This window comes from Bos javanicus, chromosome 23, assembly GCF_032452875.1.
Source record: "Bos javanicus breed banteng chromosome 23, ARS-OSU_banteng_1.0, whole genome shotgun sequence".
In the NCBI taxonomy this organism is placed as follows: Eukaryota; Metazoa; Chordata; class Mammalia; order Artiodactyla; family Bovidae; genus Bos; species Bos javanicus.
The window spans coordinates 52,623,215-52,641,606 of record NC_083890.1 but is presented as its reverse complement, the minus strand read 5'-3'; the positions used below and the strand labels follow the sequence as shown (position 1 = coordinate 52,641,606).

General features: G+C 48.2%; 1 protein-coding gene across 4 annotated transcripts in view; it reads left to right on the top strand.

Annotated features, from left to right (window-relative positions):
• DUSP22 (dual specificity phosphatase 22) overlaps positions 1-18,392 on the top strand; it is a 47,299-nt gene that overhangs the window by 310 nt on the left and 28,597 nt on the right. For all 4 annotated transcript variants that reach the window (XR_009733062.1, XR_009733061.1, XM_061399025.1 and 1 more), the window contains exons 2-3: positions 8,615-8,648; positions 13,397-13,479. Coding sequence is in view for 2 of the 4 variants with exons in the window: in XM_061399025.1 (XP_061255009.1) it covers positions 8,615-8,648; positions 13,397-13,479 (117 nt within the window). In the remaining 2 variants the exon portion in view is untranslated. The remainder of the gene's footprint in view (positions 1-8,614; positions 8,649-13,396; positions 13,480-18,392) is intronic.

The following is an 18,392-nucleotide window of genomic DNA, read 5'->3' as shown; positions in this document are numbered from 1 at the left end:
CTCCCGCTTCACCCCCAGCTCAGCTCCTGAAGCATCACCGCCCACGGCATTACTACACAGGAGGAGATAAGTGTCTCTTCTTCCGTAATGTCTTCCTCCCAGATTTCTTACCGTGTGCGGATAACTTTTTCTTACGGACAGAAGAGTTGATAGAAGCCTAAATCCTGGGGTGCTTGTAACTGCCCGGGTGTGGGGCACAGATTCGAAGCTGCTTCATCGCGGTCGTGCGGCTGCTCCCCGCCTCTGCTCGGCCGGCCCTCCAGCCCTCCCTGCCCAGACCCCTCCCTGCTGTGCCTCTCCTGCCGGGGAGGGGGTCGGACTCCAGCTGCCTGGGGCAAACACGGCGAAGGATTTTATGATCTGGTACTGCCGGCTTAAAGAAAAGAATACAGAACTTTTTTTAAAAAGCCTTCATCGAAAACTGTCTGTTCTCGGGTCTTTGAAGTGGTCCTGGACCAGAGGGTGGACTGTCCTCTTCTCCTCCCCGCGCACCACACTCACCCAGGGTCCGTGCAGGTTCAGCTGTCCTGCTGGGTGGGTCCACGGCCGACTCGTGGGCCCCGGGGTTCCTTCAGTGTCCGCGGCCGAGGCAGGCAGTGAAGGTGCTGCAGGGAGTGTCCTGTCTACCTGCCCAACTGCTTACCTGCCACGTTCACCGTGTCATTGAGACTTAGTTTATCCAAGGTCGAGTGCGCGGTTTAGGCCCGCATACCAGAGGTTTTTGTTAACCAGGGTCCTATTCCTTGCGAGGGCTTTTTGGAGGGAAGGCGGGTGACAGTAATCAAGTTTGGAAAGAGACTGTTTCTTGGATAAATACTTGCATTATGTCTCCATTAGCACGGCACCATGAACTTTGTTTTTAGTGAAAGCAGAACCTTGAAGGGTCTTCGGCGAGGCAGTGGGCTCTGCTTGCCTTCCCATTAGTTGTGATTATGCCTCAGGTTTATTTTGGTGTTTTTCCTAGTTTTCTCCACTTGAGGTGTTCACTCTCCGCTTTTTTCAGCATTTAATTTGTAGTATTTTTCTATTAAAACTGAAAGAACATACTTAGGGATACAGATCATTGCCTAAGTGTTCAAAATTATTTTCAGATTTTTAGCCAAAGCTGTCTTTTTCATACATGATTTTTACCTTTCAAAGAAAGCAGTATGTTTCTTATTAATGTTATTATCATAATCATCTTGTATTGTAAGTAGAACCAGTATCTCCAAGGTAGAGATGGGGAAACATGCGTAGAGATTTGGAGACACCATTAAATCAGTGAGTTTTTATTGTGTGCTTACTATTAGGTGCTGGTTGTGGGGACCAAGGTGGGGGGTGCAGTGGTAAATGACACAGACAGGTCTTTCATGAAACCTTCAGTAGAGACCAGCAGTTGCCCAATAGAAATATAATGTGAGCTATATGTGTAATTTAGAATTTTCCAGTAGCCACATTAAAAAAGTAAAAATAATTTTAATAATATATTTTATTTAACTGAAATATATTGTGAATATTGTCATTCAACATTTAACTAATAGATAAAAATCACTTTTGTATATATATTTTTTGTACTAAGTCTTCAAAGTCTCGTGTATATTTGATACTTAAATGACAGCTCATTTGGGATTAGCCACGTTTTAAGTACTCAGAGTCACTGTGGCTAATGGCTACTGTATTGCATGACAGCCTGTGTGCGTGTGCATGTGTGTGTGACTTGAGAGAGAGAACAAACACACGGTCAAGAGGAGTGGAGGTCCCAGAGGATAGAGTCAGAAATAGATGTGATGAGCACAGCCTGGAAGCAGCGTTCAGTGCAGGCCAAGGATCATGTGGAGTAAAGATGTTTAAGCTGAGATCTGAAGAACTGCTCAAAGTTGCAAGATTGTTTGGTGGCAAAGTAGATTGCTGGAAGCCAGAAATTAAAAACCTTAACTAGAATGTGTTCATGTGTTATTGTGTGACTTGGAACTAGGCTTCATTTCTTCTGTAAGAACGGGAGTGGTTGATTTGCAGATCTAGTGGAAGCAGTATAAGGTGCTGGCCACAGAAATGCCTTTCTAAGAGCATTTGTAGGTTAGAACACAATGCCCTTGGAACTGAAAACTTAATTTGCAATGTGTGTGTGGGTCCTGAGGTGCCTGGCACAAGATTTATTTCCCATCTCACAAAAATCGGTCATCCTTGGCCAAGGAGAACTTATGAACCAAGCAATGCAGATTCTGTTCTTACTGTTTTGAATACAGCAGTTTTTATTTGTGATCCATGTCCCTGTGGAGGGTCTTCTCATCAACACATGCCAGTCTCCTATGTGGCAGCATATTGTGCCCATGTCAGCTAGGTGTACATAGCATTCTACACAGCTCTAGAGGGGCAGGGGAAGAGGTGTTTGCGTTCTGGGCAATTAAAGATGATGAGGAGACAAAGAAAAGAGCACAGCACTGGTGGACTTTTTTTGAGTCTCATGTGATGTGCCTGCGGTTTGTCACTGTAGTCCTAGGAGGTCAGTATGCCTTATCTGACTGTTTACGCAGATGGGGAAATGGACACTCAGATTAAGTGGCATGACTGAGGTCTTAAAGCTAGGAAGTGGCGGAACTGGTTTTGAACCCAGCTGCCACTGATTTTGATGATAGTAGAAGTCTTTACTTTAAACTAGAACGCCAGTTTAATCCAAGTGATTTCTAAAGACGCTGGAAAATAACCTGAAAAGAGCTCCCCAGAGTCCCAAATTAGTTGTAAAATAGGAAAAAGCCATCTCCTGTCTTCCTTCATGTTTGATACGGATAAAGAGGAGAGGGGAAGGTTAGGCAACCAGGACTGGCCAAGGTGTGTGCCAAGGCCTGTTTTGAACTTCACCACATAGGGTAACTCATCGAACCCCAGACCGCCATTCCATCCCTAGGCATTTACAGGTGCCCAGGCCAGAGTCACCCACTGGGTGAGTGGCAGAGCCTGGACTCAAGGCCCGGTGGCCTGGCTCTTTTCTTCATACTGACTGCCTAGCTGTGCTGCTAAAGGCCAGTCTGGCAAGTGCCTCAAGTAGGATCAGGTTAAACTCAACAGGTTGCTGCAAGCAAATGTGTTTCTGTGGAGTCTTTGAAAATTCCTAGTTGAGTCCAAGCTTTCTCCAGGGTCTGACCACAACATCTTTTGGGGAAGGACCTGTAAAGAAAAGTCCTCATTCTCATCTTATTAGTCTTAAGTACAATAATACCTGATTAAAAACAACAATCAGATCTCTCTGGCTAAGCATCATACTAGAGAAATGTGCACGTTTTTATCTTGTCAGCCAGAACCAATGACCTAACAGTGGGCTGGAGCATTGCCATCCTGGGGCAGCTTGTGAGCACCAGGTTTGGCTCAGTTCATCAGTGTTGTTAAGGGACCTCTTCTTCCTCACTGCCCTGTTTTCCCGGAAAGCAGCCTACCTGGTAGAAGTAAGGCTACCCTAGTCTTTCATGGGAGACTTGCTCTTGGTAGTGGGAGGTAGATCCTTCCCTGACTGCATTGCCTTGCTATGAGAAGTGCACTGTTGTGAAAGGGGCATAGCTGTCAGAAAGCCTAATTTGGGGTGTCCACCACTCTGCTGTTGCATGGGTGTGTTCTTGAACGAGTCCCTCAGTGTTCCTAAGCAGCAGTTTCTTTATTGCCCTTGATTCGTAGGGATGGTGGTTTGCTTAGCTAGTCTCCTTATTTGTTTTAAAATGAGTACAATGTTGCCTCCCCCAATTACTACCCAGATTCTTGGAGAAACAGATGAGAATATACTAGAAGACCTTTTTTGCAAATTGCAAAGTACAGATTATTGTTGTTATTTTAGTCGCTCAGTCGTGTCCTACTCTTTGTGACCCCATGGACCCACCAGATTCCTCTGTCCATGGGATTTCCCAGGCAAGAATACTGGAGTGGGTTGCCATTTCCTAGAGCAGTCATCTCAAATGAGATCTGAGTGACAAGCAGCCATCCAGGTAGACGATAGGGCGTCAACACCCTCAGCAGAGGGAAAGGACTTCCTTTAGAGCCCAGGACATTCTCACATGGCACATACAGACTTTCTTTGACCTGTCCTTACTTCTCGCCATGGGGTGATGACTTCACTCCCCCTGTGTTCTCAATTCTGGCTTGAGCCCCAACTCTCAGTGATGTCACTGATCAGCCACTTCACCCTCCATGAGCCAGGAGGAGCCTGAGCCTGCTAGAACATTGTTTCATTTCATTTTCTCTTTCTTTGTCCTTAGGGATTACCAGCACCAGTTATACTGGGGAAACCTACCAGTCAAATATTTAGAGTTTTAAGTTTGAGTTGAAGCTGACTGATGTAGATATTTAAATATTTATGGGCTTTTTATTCTCCTTGAAAACAAAAATGTAGTTTCTCTCCCTGTCAATGGCCAGTTCTCTAGCTTTCCTGGATCTTGTTTTATAACTCTATCATGGGAAGTAGATGGGGAAACAGTGGAAACAGTGTCAGACTTTATTTTTTTGGACTCCAAAATCACTGCAGATGGTGACTGCAGGCATGAAATTAAAAGACGTTTACTCCTTGGAAGGAAAGTTATGACCAACCTAGATAGCATATTCAGAAGCAGAGACATTACTTTGCCAACAAAGGTTCGTCTAGTCAAGGCTATGGTTTTTCCTGTGGTCATGTATGGATGTGAGCGTTGGACTGTGAAGAAGGCTGAGTGCCTAAGAATTGATACTTTTGAACTGTGGTGTTGGAGAAGACTTGCGAGTCCCTTGGACTGCAAGGAGATCCAACCAGTCCATTCTGAAGGAGATCAGCCCTGGAATTTCTTTGGAAGGAATGATGCTAAAGCTGAAACTCCAGTACTTTGGCCACCTCATGCAAAGAGTTGACTCACTGGAAAAGACTCTGATGCTGGGAGGGATTGGGGGCAAGAGGAGAAGGGGACAACAGAGGATGAGATGGCTGGATGGCATCGCCGACTCGGTGGACGTGAGTCTGGGTGAACTCCAGAAGTTGGTGATGGACAGGGAGGCTTGGCGTGCTGTGATTCATGGGGTCGCAAAGAGTCGGACACGACTGAGCGACTGAACTGAACTGAACTGATGGAAGAAACTACAGAAATTGGGATTGAGCAGTTGGCTCGCATGGTAAAGAATCTGCCTGCAATGCAGGAGACCTGGGTTTGATCCATGGGTTGGGAAGATCCCCTGGAGGAGGGCATGGGAACCGACTCCAATATTCTTGCCTGGAGAATCCCCATGGACAGAGGAGACTGGCAGGCTACAGTCTATGGGGTCGCAAAGAGTCAGACACAACTGAACAACTTAGCATGCAATTTGCTTTCTATTTCCAGCCCTTGAAACTGTAATTTATTCTCCTCGTCTGGAAAATGGAGTTGAAAGTTTACTCACACAACTCTGTCCTCTTTTTACAATTAAAATATTTAAATGCATATAAATGTGCAGCTTGCATGGTTTCGAGTGAGTTGCCTCCCTGATGTTGGTGAGGGCAGACCTCTTGTCCTTGCCGTCGTTTGGCCCTGGGCACCGACCTTCCCAGAGCAGAGAGGGGCAAAGCAGGATCTCTCAGGCCTCATCCACAGTGGTTTTCCATCTCTCTCTTCTTTGTGTGGCCCCTCCCACCTGGCTCATGTTGTTCATTCATTCATTGAAGAGACATTTACCTAAGTAGTGATCTGCCGATCATGCAGCAACCACTCAGGCTTAGAGAAAGCGTATTCACAGATATGATGCAGGCATCGTATAGGGGTCATAGTCATTTATCACAGTATTTAAGGTTTTTAAAAATATACAGTTGACAGTGTTTGAAAATGGAGATGTTTCCCATGAGACCTAGGTGCTGGAGCTGGGGAGCCTGACTTGTGACTCTGCCTCATCACCTCGGGCTGTGGGGCGGAGGCTAAAGGCATCGAAACCTCCATCCCTGAAGGACAGCTCTTGTTGAGGTATCTAATTTCCCAGAGCTATTTGGAGCCCTGGGAAGAGTTTAATCTGGAGTCACATGGTCAACTTGGCACCTTGAAGGCAGGTTCAGGAGCCCTTTGGGGGACAAAGCCAGAGGTAGGGGATCTCTAAGAAGTTGTGTCAGTGGATCAGATGGGAGCTGGACAAAGGCCTGCACCACGGCTTCCAGAGGAGCAGACTGGTTGGGATTCCAGGGAGGCGTGGAAGCCAGTGCTGACCAAGGCAGGAGTGATGCCCAGAGGAGGGCGGGCTCTCCTGGTGGTCCCTGCAGTGCTGGTGGGGCTGCTTTCCCAGGTGGGCAGGGCTTTGCTGCCCTGTGACTTGCTTGAAGATTTGTGCAGTTTATTTACATTTGTGCATTTTTCTGGGTTGAAAGGCCTACATCGGGATGCCTGCTGCTGCTGCTAAGTCACTTCAGTCGTGCGACCCCGTAGACGGCAGCCTTCCAGGCTCCCCTGTCCCTGGGATTCTCCAGGCAAGAACACTGGAGTGGGTTGCCATTTCCTTCTCCAATGCATGAAAGTGAAAAGTGAAAGTGAAGTCGCTCAGTCGTGTCCGACTCTCAGCGACCCCATGGACTGCAGCCTACCAGGCTCCTCCGTCCGTGGGATTTTCCAGGCAAGAGTACTGGAGTGGGGTGCCCTTGCCTTCTCCGGGCAGGCAGACCTGCTCTGCGACTATGGTGTGGTCTGTCGTAACTGTCAGCTGTGTGAATTGGGAGACTTTCGTGGTCAATATTATGAAAGAAAAATAATTTCAACACATTAAAAATGACAATGAAGATTTTTATTCAAGACATTACAAGTGAGAGATGGGGTTCCACTCCCAGTATAACAGGGGCAGATGAATGGATGGAAGATCACTGACGGAACTTGGTTAGATGCCAGGGGTGGAGGAAGAGGAGCTTGGCTGATACTAAGAGCAGGTGGATGCTTGACAACTGGCTTAGCAGGATTCTTTGCTAAGTGTGGCCAAGGACTAGGCCTGCAGTGGAGACTCAAAGGAGCCTGAGCAACGCTTGGTCGGGAGGCTGTCTTTGTCCCCATCAGTGAAAAGAACTGTGCTGGTTTTGCCCTCGAATGTCTCATAAAGACAGGACAGGCCCTGGGGGACTGGAGATGGAAATGACAAAGCCCCACACAGGCAAGAGCTGCCAGGGAATGCAGTTTGAGCTGTCTCCTGGATGAGCTTGCATTGTTTTTCCATTTTAGAACAGGAATTGTGAACTATCTGTTCCACCCTTGCTCACAGGAGAATTCCACAAACTGTTTGAGGAGAGACCTGTTGAGTGCTTTATCTCCTTGGCAATGGATGCCGGGGTTTCCTCTGAGACACAGTTTTGTATTTCCTGGTTCCAGGGAGAATCCTGCCTGCCTCAGTCTGTGACTTCAGGCGGCAACAGACCCAGGCCTTCAGTCCCCTGCGGTGCTTTCCAAGCCAGTTTTGGCTCCCAGCTTGTTGAGTCAGCCAGAGTGACCACAAGGCCCAGTGCCCACGTCCCTTCTGGGTTTTGCCTCTTGTCCTGGAGTGATTATTAACAGAATCTCTTTTCACTCTCCTGAGTGTCCCATCTTGGTCAATTAGTCCCACGGTTCCCAGCACAGACGCTGAGCCTGTGTCCTATAGGTCCCCGCAGTCACTTTTTAGCAGCAGCTGGGTGTCAGGAAAGTGCTCAAAGAATCCACACAGCTGATGAACATTACTGCCCTTGCTCTCAGCTTTCTTACCGAGAGTGGAGAGAAGAGGGAGTGCGAAGCAGACAGGCCAAGAGGAGTGTTTGGTGGTGGCTGACGGGGGTGTTGTCAGGGCACGGGGCTTGCAGTGAAGTGTCACCACGGCCAGTGTGCTGTGCATACTTGGAAATCACAACGGCGGTGTAGCTTCCCGGGGGTTGTCTGCATTTGGATTTCAGAGTTTCCATACAGAGTATTGCAGGGCGGAGGTTGGCTTCGTATTCTGCAAGGTGGGGGGTACCTGTGAACCTGCAGTCACCCATTCTCATCTCAGATCTGCTGAATCTCTGTGTCAACCCTGGGGCTTTCCAGAAATCTGATTCTGGCTTGAGAACCTTAGAAGAAGTAGATGTTTTGGAGTAAATGTGTGTTCTTCTTAACTTGCATGTTTAGACAGTTCACTCACTCATTTAGCAACTCTCTACTGAATGGTCATCATGGGCCAAGCCCTGGGCTGGGCTCTGGGTCTGCAGCCCAGCAGAGGGGACTGCCCTCCACCTGGTGATGCCCACGACAGCCTCATGTGAGGGGAGCACAGAGGATGGGGGCACTGAAGCAGGAGCCCCCTAGGCACGGGTGTCGGGCTCAGGTCAGGCCTCCCCAGGTTGTGAGTTGGCGCTGAGGCCGGAAGGATGGGGAGCAGAAGGGGAGGGACAGCAGGTGCAAGTCCTCAGATGGTGGCGGACGGGTGCTGGAGCCCGGAGCAGAGGGGCTGGGGGACAGGAGGCAGGACGGGAGGACGGGCTGTGCAGACTCTGGTTTGGGGCTGGACTCAGAATGTGGTGAACACTGTGAGGCCTGGAGACAAGGAGACCTTTTGGTCTGTCTGAGAAGCTGCTGGGAGGTAGGTGTGGTGGGCACAGGCCTTGGGAGGGCCCAGCCTCTGTGACGAATGCCATCAGACTGGAACCTGTAACACTTCTGTCTGGTCTGTCTCCCCATAGATCCTGCCTGGCCTGTATATTGGCAACTTCAAAGGTGAGTTCTCTTTTTTCATTATTGTGGTAGAATATGCAAAAAACTATTAACTATGCCGTTTAACCCTTTTTAAGCGGCAGTTCAGGGGCATTAAGTACATTCTTGCTATTGTGCAGCCATCACCTCCACCCATCCCCAGCACGCTTTCATTTCCAGCTGAGTCTCTGTCCCCACTAGACACTACTTCCTGCCCTGCACCCCGGCCCTTGGAAACCACCCTCCTGCTGCTTGTCTCCGAGTCTGACTGCTCCAGGGGCCTCGTGTGAGCAGGCTCATGTGGCCGTGGTCCTCTTGTGACGGGCTGACTTCACGGAGCTTGACGTTGTTCTTTCGTTGCTGTGCTTGTGTCGTAATTTCCTTCCTTGTTAAGACTGAATAACCGTGTGTGGATGGGCCACACTGTGTTATCCTTCATCTGTGGAAGGACACGGGTGTCTTTTGCCAGTGGTGAGCTTGCTTCTTTAAAGCTCAGCTTTAGGCTCTCATGCGTGACGGCGTCGAGGTGAGGACTCAGTGTGTGCAGTCTGGTCTGGACACCACCGGCAGCCTGATCCTTGTGCCTCGACGTCTTGGCCCGTGGCTCAAAGAGTGGTGTAGAGAGCCCTGCAGGGTCCACCTTGACCTCTGACCTTCATTTAACTGTACACACATGTTGGAGTTTTACTATCAAAAGAGGATGGCTAAAAGGCACACTTAGCAGTCATATAACCTGTTTATCATCTTTATCACTTTTATTTTCTAGTTAGTAATAAACTTTCAGAGACCTATTTTTTTAGTCACCTGGGGAAAATAAGTGGCAGTTTCATCTCTAGCCAATTATTCTTGTCACACATTTCTCTGCAACTTCTTTGATATTTACTGATATGCTATTAGCTGTTGACTTTTCATTTTTAGCTTATTTGTCTCAAAATGCTCTGTAGTTGCAAAGGTGAGTAGAAAGCCACAGAGCAAAATGCGCAGGGAGGGGAGAGGAGGGGAGGGGAGGGGAAGGGGCTGGCCCCACCCCCCGTGTGTTGGGGAGGGCAGGTGTGCTGTCATGGATGGGCCGGACACAGGCAGGAAGGAGCCTGCCGTGCTGCTGGGGAGACCCCCCTCACCACGCCGCCCTTTCTGGACACACGAGCTGGAACACACTCCTGTCTGTTTTCTGGTTGTGTAAATCTGCAAGTTCAGGTTCACATTGACTCTTAAAACAATCTCTGACGTCTCTGCCCTGATATTCACGTCGTCTTCCCCGCTGGGCTCAGAGGGCAGCTAATTGACCTTAAAGAGTATTCTGAGCACACTGGACTGACAGCTGCTCATCGCTGCTAGAAGGTGTTAAAAATAGTCCTGGAGTTCCTAAATTAGTAAGCTTTTTTGTTCTGAGAAAGCAGCGAGTGCTTTGTGGCAGGTAGGCGAGTTGGGCTGGAATGCATGGACATCTTTATGGTTATTTAATGAGTTGTTATTAATGGTTTCGTGGGAAGAGGGGAATGTCTTTGAGTTTGGAAACAATATGGAATTTAGGATAAATTCTTGGATGTAGAATTGCTGGGTGAATATTTTTACAAATCAAAAAACTGTAATGAAAACCAACCAAATTCAGGACTTCTGCCAGCAGTTCCAGCACACTTGCAGATGGCAGACCTTGGTTTGAGCAACAGAGGACTGAGTTCTCCTAGGACTCCCTGCTCAGGGAGAGCTTGTGCGCATGCGGGTGGGCGGGCTGAGCCCCCAAGGCCGGTTCCAGCCGCACGTGTGCTCCTTCCCACAGTGCCCGTGGCTGCAGACAGCCGCCCACCAGCCGCTTCTAGCCCTGAAGAATGGATGCCGTCATCAGTAGCGCACTTACACGCGTGGACAGACACATGCTTGTGGGAAGAGCTGTCCTACGGTGTGTGTGTGCGGATGGCGCTACCGCAGAATAGAAAGGCTCGGACTGGACTGGGAATGCGAGGAGCAGAAGGAGCAGGGGCGTCTCCAGGAGCCACTTCTGTGTTCTTAAGGGCACAGCAGTCAGTTTTTCTGATGTGTGGTACCAAGTGTGGTTATGTTCAAAACAAAGTAATTTTGACTTCAAACCACCTTTTTTGTTGTTGTTTACCTTAATCTGTGTTACAAATGTATATTCATGGGGTGATGAAAATATTCTAAATTTAGGTTGTAGTGATGGTTAGACAATTCTGAATATACTGAAAACCATTGAATTGTACACTTTAAAAGGGTGAATTATCTCAGTAACACTTTTTTTCCACTTTATTTTTTAAATTGAAGGATAATTGCTTTACAGAATTTTGTTGTTTTTGGTCATACATCAACAAGAATCAGTCATCAGTGTCCCCTCCCTCCTGTACCTCCCTTCCATCTCCTTCTCCGTCCCACCCCTCTAGATTGTCACAGAGCCCCTGTTCGGGTCTCCTGAGTCAGGCAGCTGATTCCCATAGGCTCTGTTTTGCATGAGGTGCTGTAAGTCCCCACCTCAATCTCTCCATGCATCTCTCCCTCTCCACCCCCATGTCCTTGGGCCTGTCCTCTGTGTCTGTTTATCCACTGCTGTTCTGTCTCAATAACATTGCTTTTTACAAAAAGGAAAAAAGGACATATATGTAAACAATTATTATGGACATGAGTTTGAGCAAACTCAGGGAGATAGTGATGGACAGAGAAGCCTGGTGTGCTGCAGTTCGTGGGGTCACAAAGAGTGGGACACGACTTAGCAACTGAACAATAACAAAACAATTATTGATTTTCCAACTTCGTTCCTGGGTGGAGTCAGAATCTGGAAGATCCTGGCCCACAGTGTCTCCTCCAACTGTGCAGACCCTCCCCATGCCCCTCCCAGCCCAGCGGCTCTGAACACCCCTCCTGCTGGCTGCCTCACCTTGTCTGGGAGCCTAATGCTCCAGCTTGACCGTTCCACTACTTGTCCAAAATGCACAGCCTGGTGGGGATTGGAAAATCACATTTGAGTTAAAACGTGGGGGACGCCTGTCTGTGGACCCTAAATAAGTCCAGTTCCTGCCAAGTTCAAAGCTCACCTAGATCACAACTTGGTGTAGTTGGGAGCTGGGTGGCTAGATGAGTCCCCATGTAATGGATTGAGAGGCTGTTTGAGGTGGTTGGAGCAATTAAGAGAGTCAAAATAAAAGCCAGCATTTTTATATTACTTTTAAAGATTATTTTCCTGACTATAAACATGGTATATGCTTATTGTAGAATGTTTTAGAACAGTGCTTCTTCGTTTCTACTCTTATTCACTAAGGCTTATTCGGAATGTGGCCCTGCCATAGACCCTGAACTAAGTTAGAGCCCAGGAATCTGCCTTTTTAAAAAAATCCGGGTAGTTCTTAGGCATGTTGAACTCTTACAGCCATCTGTATTGAATATACACACACAAACGATAAAGAAAAAACTTAACACGTAATTCTGTCTCTTCGAGATGGTCACTGTCTAGGCCGATTCCTGACAACAGTGTCCCCTCTGTGTTTGTTGTCTTTATGTGTTTTTACAAGTTGAGTTCATATTGTATTTGTAGTTTGGTGCCTGCTTCCCCTTTCCCCTGTTTAATGCTACATCCTGAGTGTTTTCTCATGGCGTTAATATTCTCCAGAAACAGAATGATCAGACATTCGGTTTTCAATCATCTCACCCTGTATCACTTTAGAAAACGTGTCCCGGGGGAATGGACCTCCTTGTCTCCTGCTGCACCCTGTTCTGTAGATTAGCAGAAGTTCCAGCTTGAGGGGATTCGTGTGGCTTTCTTCTCTGGGTGGGTTCATAGGAAGGGAATATAATTTGGTATCTCCTTAGTTTCACATGCAGATAATTTCATAGCCAGATGACTTATGAACTGCTTTGTCTGGACTTTCCATTAAGTACCCCTTTTTAGTTTAGCGTAAGTGGATGCATTCGTAAACCACGTCATACCTGCATCTGGTCCCATTCCTGCTGTTTGACATTAGGTCGATTAGTCTCTGGCAGGTTCCTGTATCTTAGAAGATTGTTTTGTATTTAATTTTAATTTAGATTCCTAATCATTAAGAGGTAATTAAAAATATTTGAAATATCTTTCTTTTTCCATGTTTCATGTGAATAGCTAACGTGAGGGTCTGCAACTTAATAAGCATCAGCTACAACATGACTTAGTGGTTCATTTCCTTTAAACAGCAATAATCATCATTATAATATTTATCAGTCTACATACTTTTCAAGTTTTATATGACCACTTTGTATCAAAAGACTTGTCAGTCAGAAATAAACTGAGTTATCTGCAGAATACCTAAAAGCAATAACTCTAGATTCCCTTTATTGTTCAGTCGCTAAGTTGTATCCAACTTTTGCAACCCCATGGACTGCAGCACGCCAGGCTTCCCTGTCCTTCGCTATCTCCTGGAGTTTGTTCAAACTTATGTCCATTGAGACAGTGATGCCATCCAGCCATCTCTGTTGTTCCCTTCCCCTCCTGCCCTCAATCTTTCCCAGTATCAGGGTCTTTTCCAATGAGTCGGCTCTTTGTGTTAGGTGGCCAAAGTATTGGAGCTTCAGCTTCAGCATCAGTCCTTCCAATGAATATTCAGGGTTGATTTCCTTTAGGATTGATTGAGTTGATCTCCTTGCAGTCCAAGGGACTCTCAAGAGTCTTCTCAAGCACCACAATTCAATTACGAATTTTTAAGAAAGAAATATGCAAGTAATTTTGTGTTTTTTCCTTAAGGAGTATTCACTTGCAGAAAATACTAAAATGCCCCCCCTTTCTTCTGTGACAGATGCCAGAGATGCAGAGCAGTTGAGCAAGAACAAGGTGACGCACATTCTGTCTGTGCACGACAGCGCCAGGCCAATGCTGGAGGTGAGGCTGCTGATCTGTGCACCTGTCTGTGCTGTGCTCCTGGGCGGGGCAGCTGGCCAGGCAGTCTGTGCTCTGCAGCAACAGCTCCGTGTCCTGGCTGTGCTAACCCGTGCTTGGCCACGCCTGGGCCTGGGCCTCTGGCTGGGCTGGGCCAGCAGTGGGGTGCTTCTTGTTCTCACCATCCTCCTGTTATGTCACTACCTTGGCTTTCTTGGCTGAACACCGAAGAACAGGCTGATACAGTGTTTTCCTTTAGATTTTAAGGACATTTAAAACCCATTTTCATTTCTTTCAAAATTACCTCTTGTTTTAGAATCCCAAAGAATTCAGGCTGCTCGTTTCCTGATTTTTTTTTCCATTTGAGCTCAATTGTCAATCATTTGCATTTCGGAAAACAAGGCCTCTGAGGATAAATTGTCCCTAGAGATTTTCTAGTGCTTCTCTCTGCAGACGGTCAGTGAAGAAGCTGTTGTTGTATTTCAGGTTTTAAAGTAAATAGGATGTGTCTGCCTGTACACTGATTCCAAAAACATCTTCAATTTTACTTTAATCGATGGTTTGAGCTGTTGGCTGGGAGCACAGTCTCTCTCTGTTTATTAGCCTTGACAAAGCCCAAGCTACCTCTTTTCAGAAAATAGTGTGAATATGGTTGTGAGATGTGTGTGTGTGTTTGTTTCTATTTCAGGGTGGGGTACTGGAAGGGAGGTGTGGCTCATTCTGAAAGAATCGTCATTCAAGCAGTTTTCACTAAAATTCATATTATACAAGAGTAGGTAATATATTCTTATTTCAAAGTCATCAGTTTTACCTGGCCATTAGAGCTGCCGGATTTCAGTCAGTATCCAAAAAGATGAGAACTTAGAATAATAAGCAATTCAACTGACGACATCACCATAAGAGGACCACAGGAGGTGAACGGGCTCTTTCTCTGGATCCGAGCTCGAAGTTCCCTCTGCTGCTTTGTCTCATGGTTTTGTTAAGGTGCTATAATTTGTGCTGCAGCATGGTTTTATTGGAAACCACAGCAACAAAGCATCGTTGTTTCAAAGGCTGACATCTCCTTTGAAAATAGGTATCCATTTTCCATGTATCAGCAAAAGTTTGTTAAACACATGGCCAAGCTATGGCCTAGGTGATAAGTTAAATGTAAGCTGATCATGATTGACTTGCTCTTTAATCACAAGATGAGGCTTGCTGCTGGTGCTAAGTCACTTCAGTCGTGTCCGACTCTGCGACCCCATAGACGGCAGCCCACCAGGCTCCCCCGTCCCTGGGATTCTCCAGGCAAGAACACTGGAGTGGATTGCCATTTCCTTCTCCAATGCATGAAAGTGAAAAGTGAAAGTGAAGTCGATTAGTCGTGTCCGACTCTTAGCGACCCCATGGACTGCAGCCCACCAGGCTCCTCCGTCCATGGGATTCTCCAGGCAAGAGTACTGGAGTGGGGTGCCATTGCCTTCTCCAAGATGAGGCTTAGGTTTCCTTTATTTTAATAAACTGCATCAATGTCCTGCCTACCCTGACCCTCCAGGCTGCCTCGCGGCATTGTACCCCGCTGCCCACAGCCGCCGTCATGTAGAAAGCCGGCTGGGAGTCTGTGTCACCGCCACTTCTGCCCACAGAGCTGGCCTTCAAGTCTCGGAGGAAAGAGCCCCGCCCTCGCCTGTCCCACCCCCCCCCACTTTACACACAAGAATGAGGGCTGGAGGGCTGGCGAGTGGAGCCCATGCGATTGCAGCCTGGTGTAAACAGAACACTGTTGATGTAAAAGTCTCAGTGCTCTGGGCAAACTGTGTTCCCTCACCAGCCGTGACTGCGTGTCCTCTTTATTCCCTGTGAGAAACAAGGGACCCTGTGCCTTTTCCCCATGAGACTGCCTCTTTGATTTGGAGATGTCCTGTTTCAGGCTTTGGGTGCTGTTACTATCTCACTCAGTAAGTACTTTCCTGTGATTTCATGTTTACTTCAAGTTGGACCTCTGTTTTATAGCATAGCATAGTTTATCACTGCCCTTCTTATTTTATTCATGTTTAACTTCACGAGTGATTCATGAGTATGTTCTTATTTTAAACATGAAAGCAATAGATTCTCTGATTGCACAAGTGGGGAAAACAGGCATTAAAGTGATGTGAATGGGCCTGCTCGCCCTCAGGGAGTGGACAGAGGGAGTCCGCCAGGGTCCTGAGAGTGCTAGACCTTGACTGAGCCCTCTGCCTGATGCATAAATGTAGTCGTCTCTCTTAAATTTCAAACTCAGTTCCAGAAGCCATAGTCTCACCAGGCTGAGATGAATCTGGGAAGTTATCTCTGTGCTGTGCTGCTCCTGACCCTTGGAGGAGAGCAGGACCAGGATGGGGTGAGAGGGAAGAGCGTGTGCCGTGCTGAGAGCCAGCCTGGAGAGGGCAAGTGGGACAGGACACAGGAGATGACAGAGCCACCGCCTCCTTCCCTGTCTGGGGTTTCCAAAGCCCAGAGTGTTTATGGAATGCACCCCAGCTTTCTCTGGGCAGACCCGGGCTGAGGCGGGCTGGACGTGGGGAGGCAGTTACTGTCTAAAATTGAGAGGTTTTAGTCCTGTCACATCCTAGTGGAAGTTCTAAGGATCTGGAGACTCTGGCTGGGGGAGTGCCAAGTCGTGCCTCCTGGCATGGCCCTGCCTCCACGGGACCACCTGCTCATCCCCAGGGCCCGGGAGCCCAGCCTGCACGATGGCAGCATCCTAGCTGCTGTGGTGTAACCAGACCTGGGGCCTAGCACGTCACCTCTAGCAAGTGGCAGAGCTGGGGAAGGGCCATTTCCTCGTAGCTTAATTTCAAATAGGAATTAAGCCCAAACCGTAATTATAACATTGAAGGAGGAACATCCCTTCCTCTGATTCCACGTTGAGGGCCGGGCCTTCTGCTAAAAACGTTTCCCTTTTTTGTGAGCTGTGTCTTCAGCGCCTACTGGTTGCTCCAGATTTGAGGGGGTGGTGAAAACTGCTGTCAGAAAGACAGCGCTCTTTCAAATCAGAAACCCTGTGTTGTTTGTAGGTGCTGAGGAAGTAATATTGAGCAATGAAAGGTTTCTCCCTTCCCCTGAGAAAAGAACCAGAGGCCTGTCTCTCTAATGTAAGAATTTCAGAGTTTGTTTCATTTTTCATGTTGGTATTTAACCAGAGCACCTGCAGGAAACAACTATTTTTCACTATTAACAAAAATACTTTTAAAGTATTCTCATTCCTTCACTGGGCTAATGACACAAAGAATTTAATTTTAAAGTGATTTCTATTTTCAGATTAAATAGAAAAAAAATAGTTTGCATACACATATTCACAACAGGGCACTGTGTGCGTGCCAGACAGGCCTTCTGAGCTTGAGTTCAGCCTGGATATTCCTCCCATTTTGAGCTGTGACTTGTATTTTGAACCGTTTATGCGTTTGTTTTTGCTTTCCAGATTCGGATGTTTTTATAGGCCAGCATTTATTCCTGGTGATTCTGTTTTATATTTTCTTTAACATGAAAAACATTTTTTTTGAGGTGTCCAGGCTCAGAATTTAACGCTGTTGGTTCTGTTTGCAGCTGACCACTTCTGCTGGCTCTGACCCTTCCCGTGTCTGTGTGTCTGTACATACAGGTGCGTGTCTCCCAGAGACGCCGGTCTGTGTGGACGGTGGTCCCGAGCGCCTGAGGGGCTCCTGGAGGGGCCTGGTCCCCCGCCACCTGTCTGTCTGGTGGCCCCCTCCGTTTCTCGCCCTCAGAAGCTTTGCTGCCTTCCCAGATGTAAACAAGCCCATCCAAGGTGTGCAGTGGCACTTGAAGTTTAAGAGACTTGCTTCTTTGTCCACGTCTCTCTCTCTCCCTCCTCTTGCCCCCGCTCCCGACGAGTCCTCCCATCCCTCAGAGCTGGGCCCAGCTCTTGGTCTGAGAAGGACACTGCAGTGCCCGCCAGGCTCAGGCCTGCTGCCCTTTCCCTGTAATGTCTGTGGTCATCAAATGGCTGTCTAACCTCTGTCCTCCTGGGCTGGTCCTAGGCCACTGCAGGCAGTGGGTTTCTTGGTCTCCCCAGCACTCAGCCCGGCTCTGGCTTCTGAGTGTGCTTCTGACAGACTCCATGCCGAGTGCTTTTCAGCTTCACCGCCAGGTGAGAAGCCGTGTCTCTGGGGGTATGTGCCAGACTTCAGGGTGTGGAAGAAGAGTGGAGTCTCACTGGCCACAGCGCTCTGTGAGGTCAGAGGTCAGGTGGTGCAGGGCTGCCTCCCCGGCACCCCCACAGTCAGGGAGCCCGGTGTGCAGATGCTCAGCACGCGCAGTTGGTGTGGCCTGCAGTCCAGAAGAGCCTGTTGCTAAGCTCCCGCCACCGAGTGACGCTCCTGTAACTCCCTGACAGGTCTCAGTGGTCTTTCGGCTGCCTTGGGTCCGCATCAGAAGTCTGGTCCTACAAGGACAGTGCAGTCTCAGATACGGACAGTGGGTGATTAGTTAAAAGAAGACTTCCCACATCAAGGCAGGTGAGGTGGGGGCAGAGTTCGCTGAGACCTCGTCTCAGGCTCCGGGGGCTTGGAGGCAGACCGTGGGAAGCTGAGGCCCACATTCCGATTCACAGGGAGACCTGTGCCCACTTGTCTTCCTCAGAGGCTTCCTAGGCAGAGCCAGCTCTGCCCTCCTCCTGACCTGGTGACCTGGCCAGCTTGGCTCTTAGGACCCCGAGCCCCGTCCTGCCCATGACCTTCAAGTCACAGGAACTATTGCCATGAGCAAGAGCCTGTTGGACAGCACACACCTCGTCCCGGGCACACAGGTGTGGGCAGGAGGCTCCCTGCAGGTCTGCTTGTAATCAGGAAACTGGAGCTGACCTGCACACCCAGCCTCTGTAGAAAAGAAATACTCTGCAGCCATTGAAAAAGAAGAGGAGGGCTTATGCGTATGCAGAG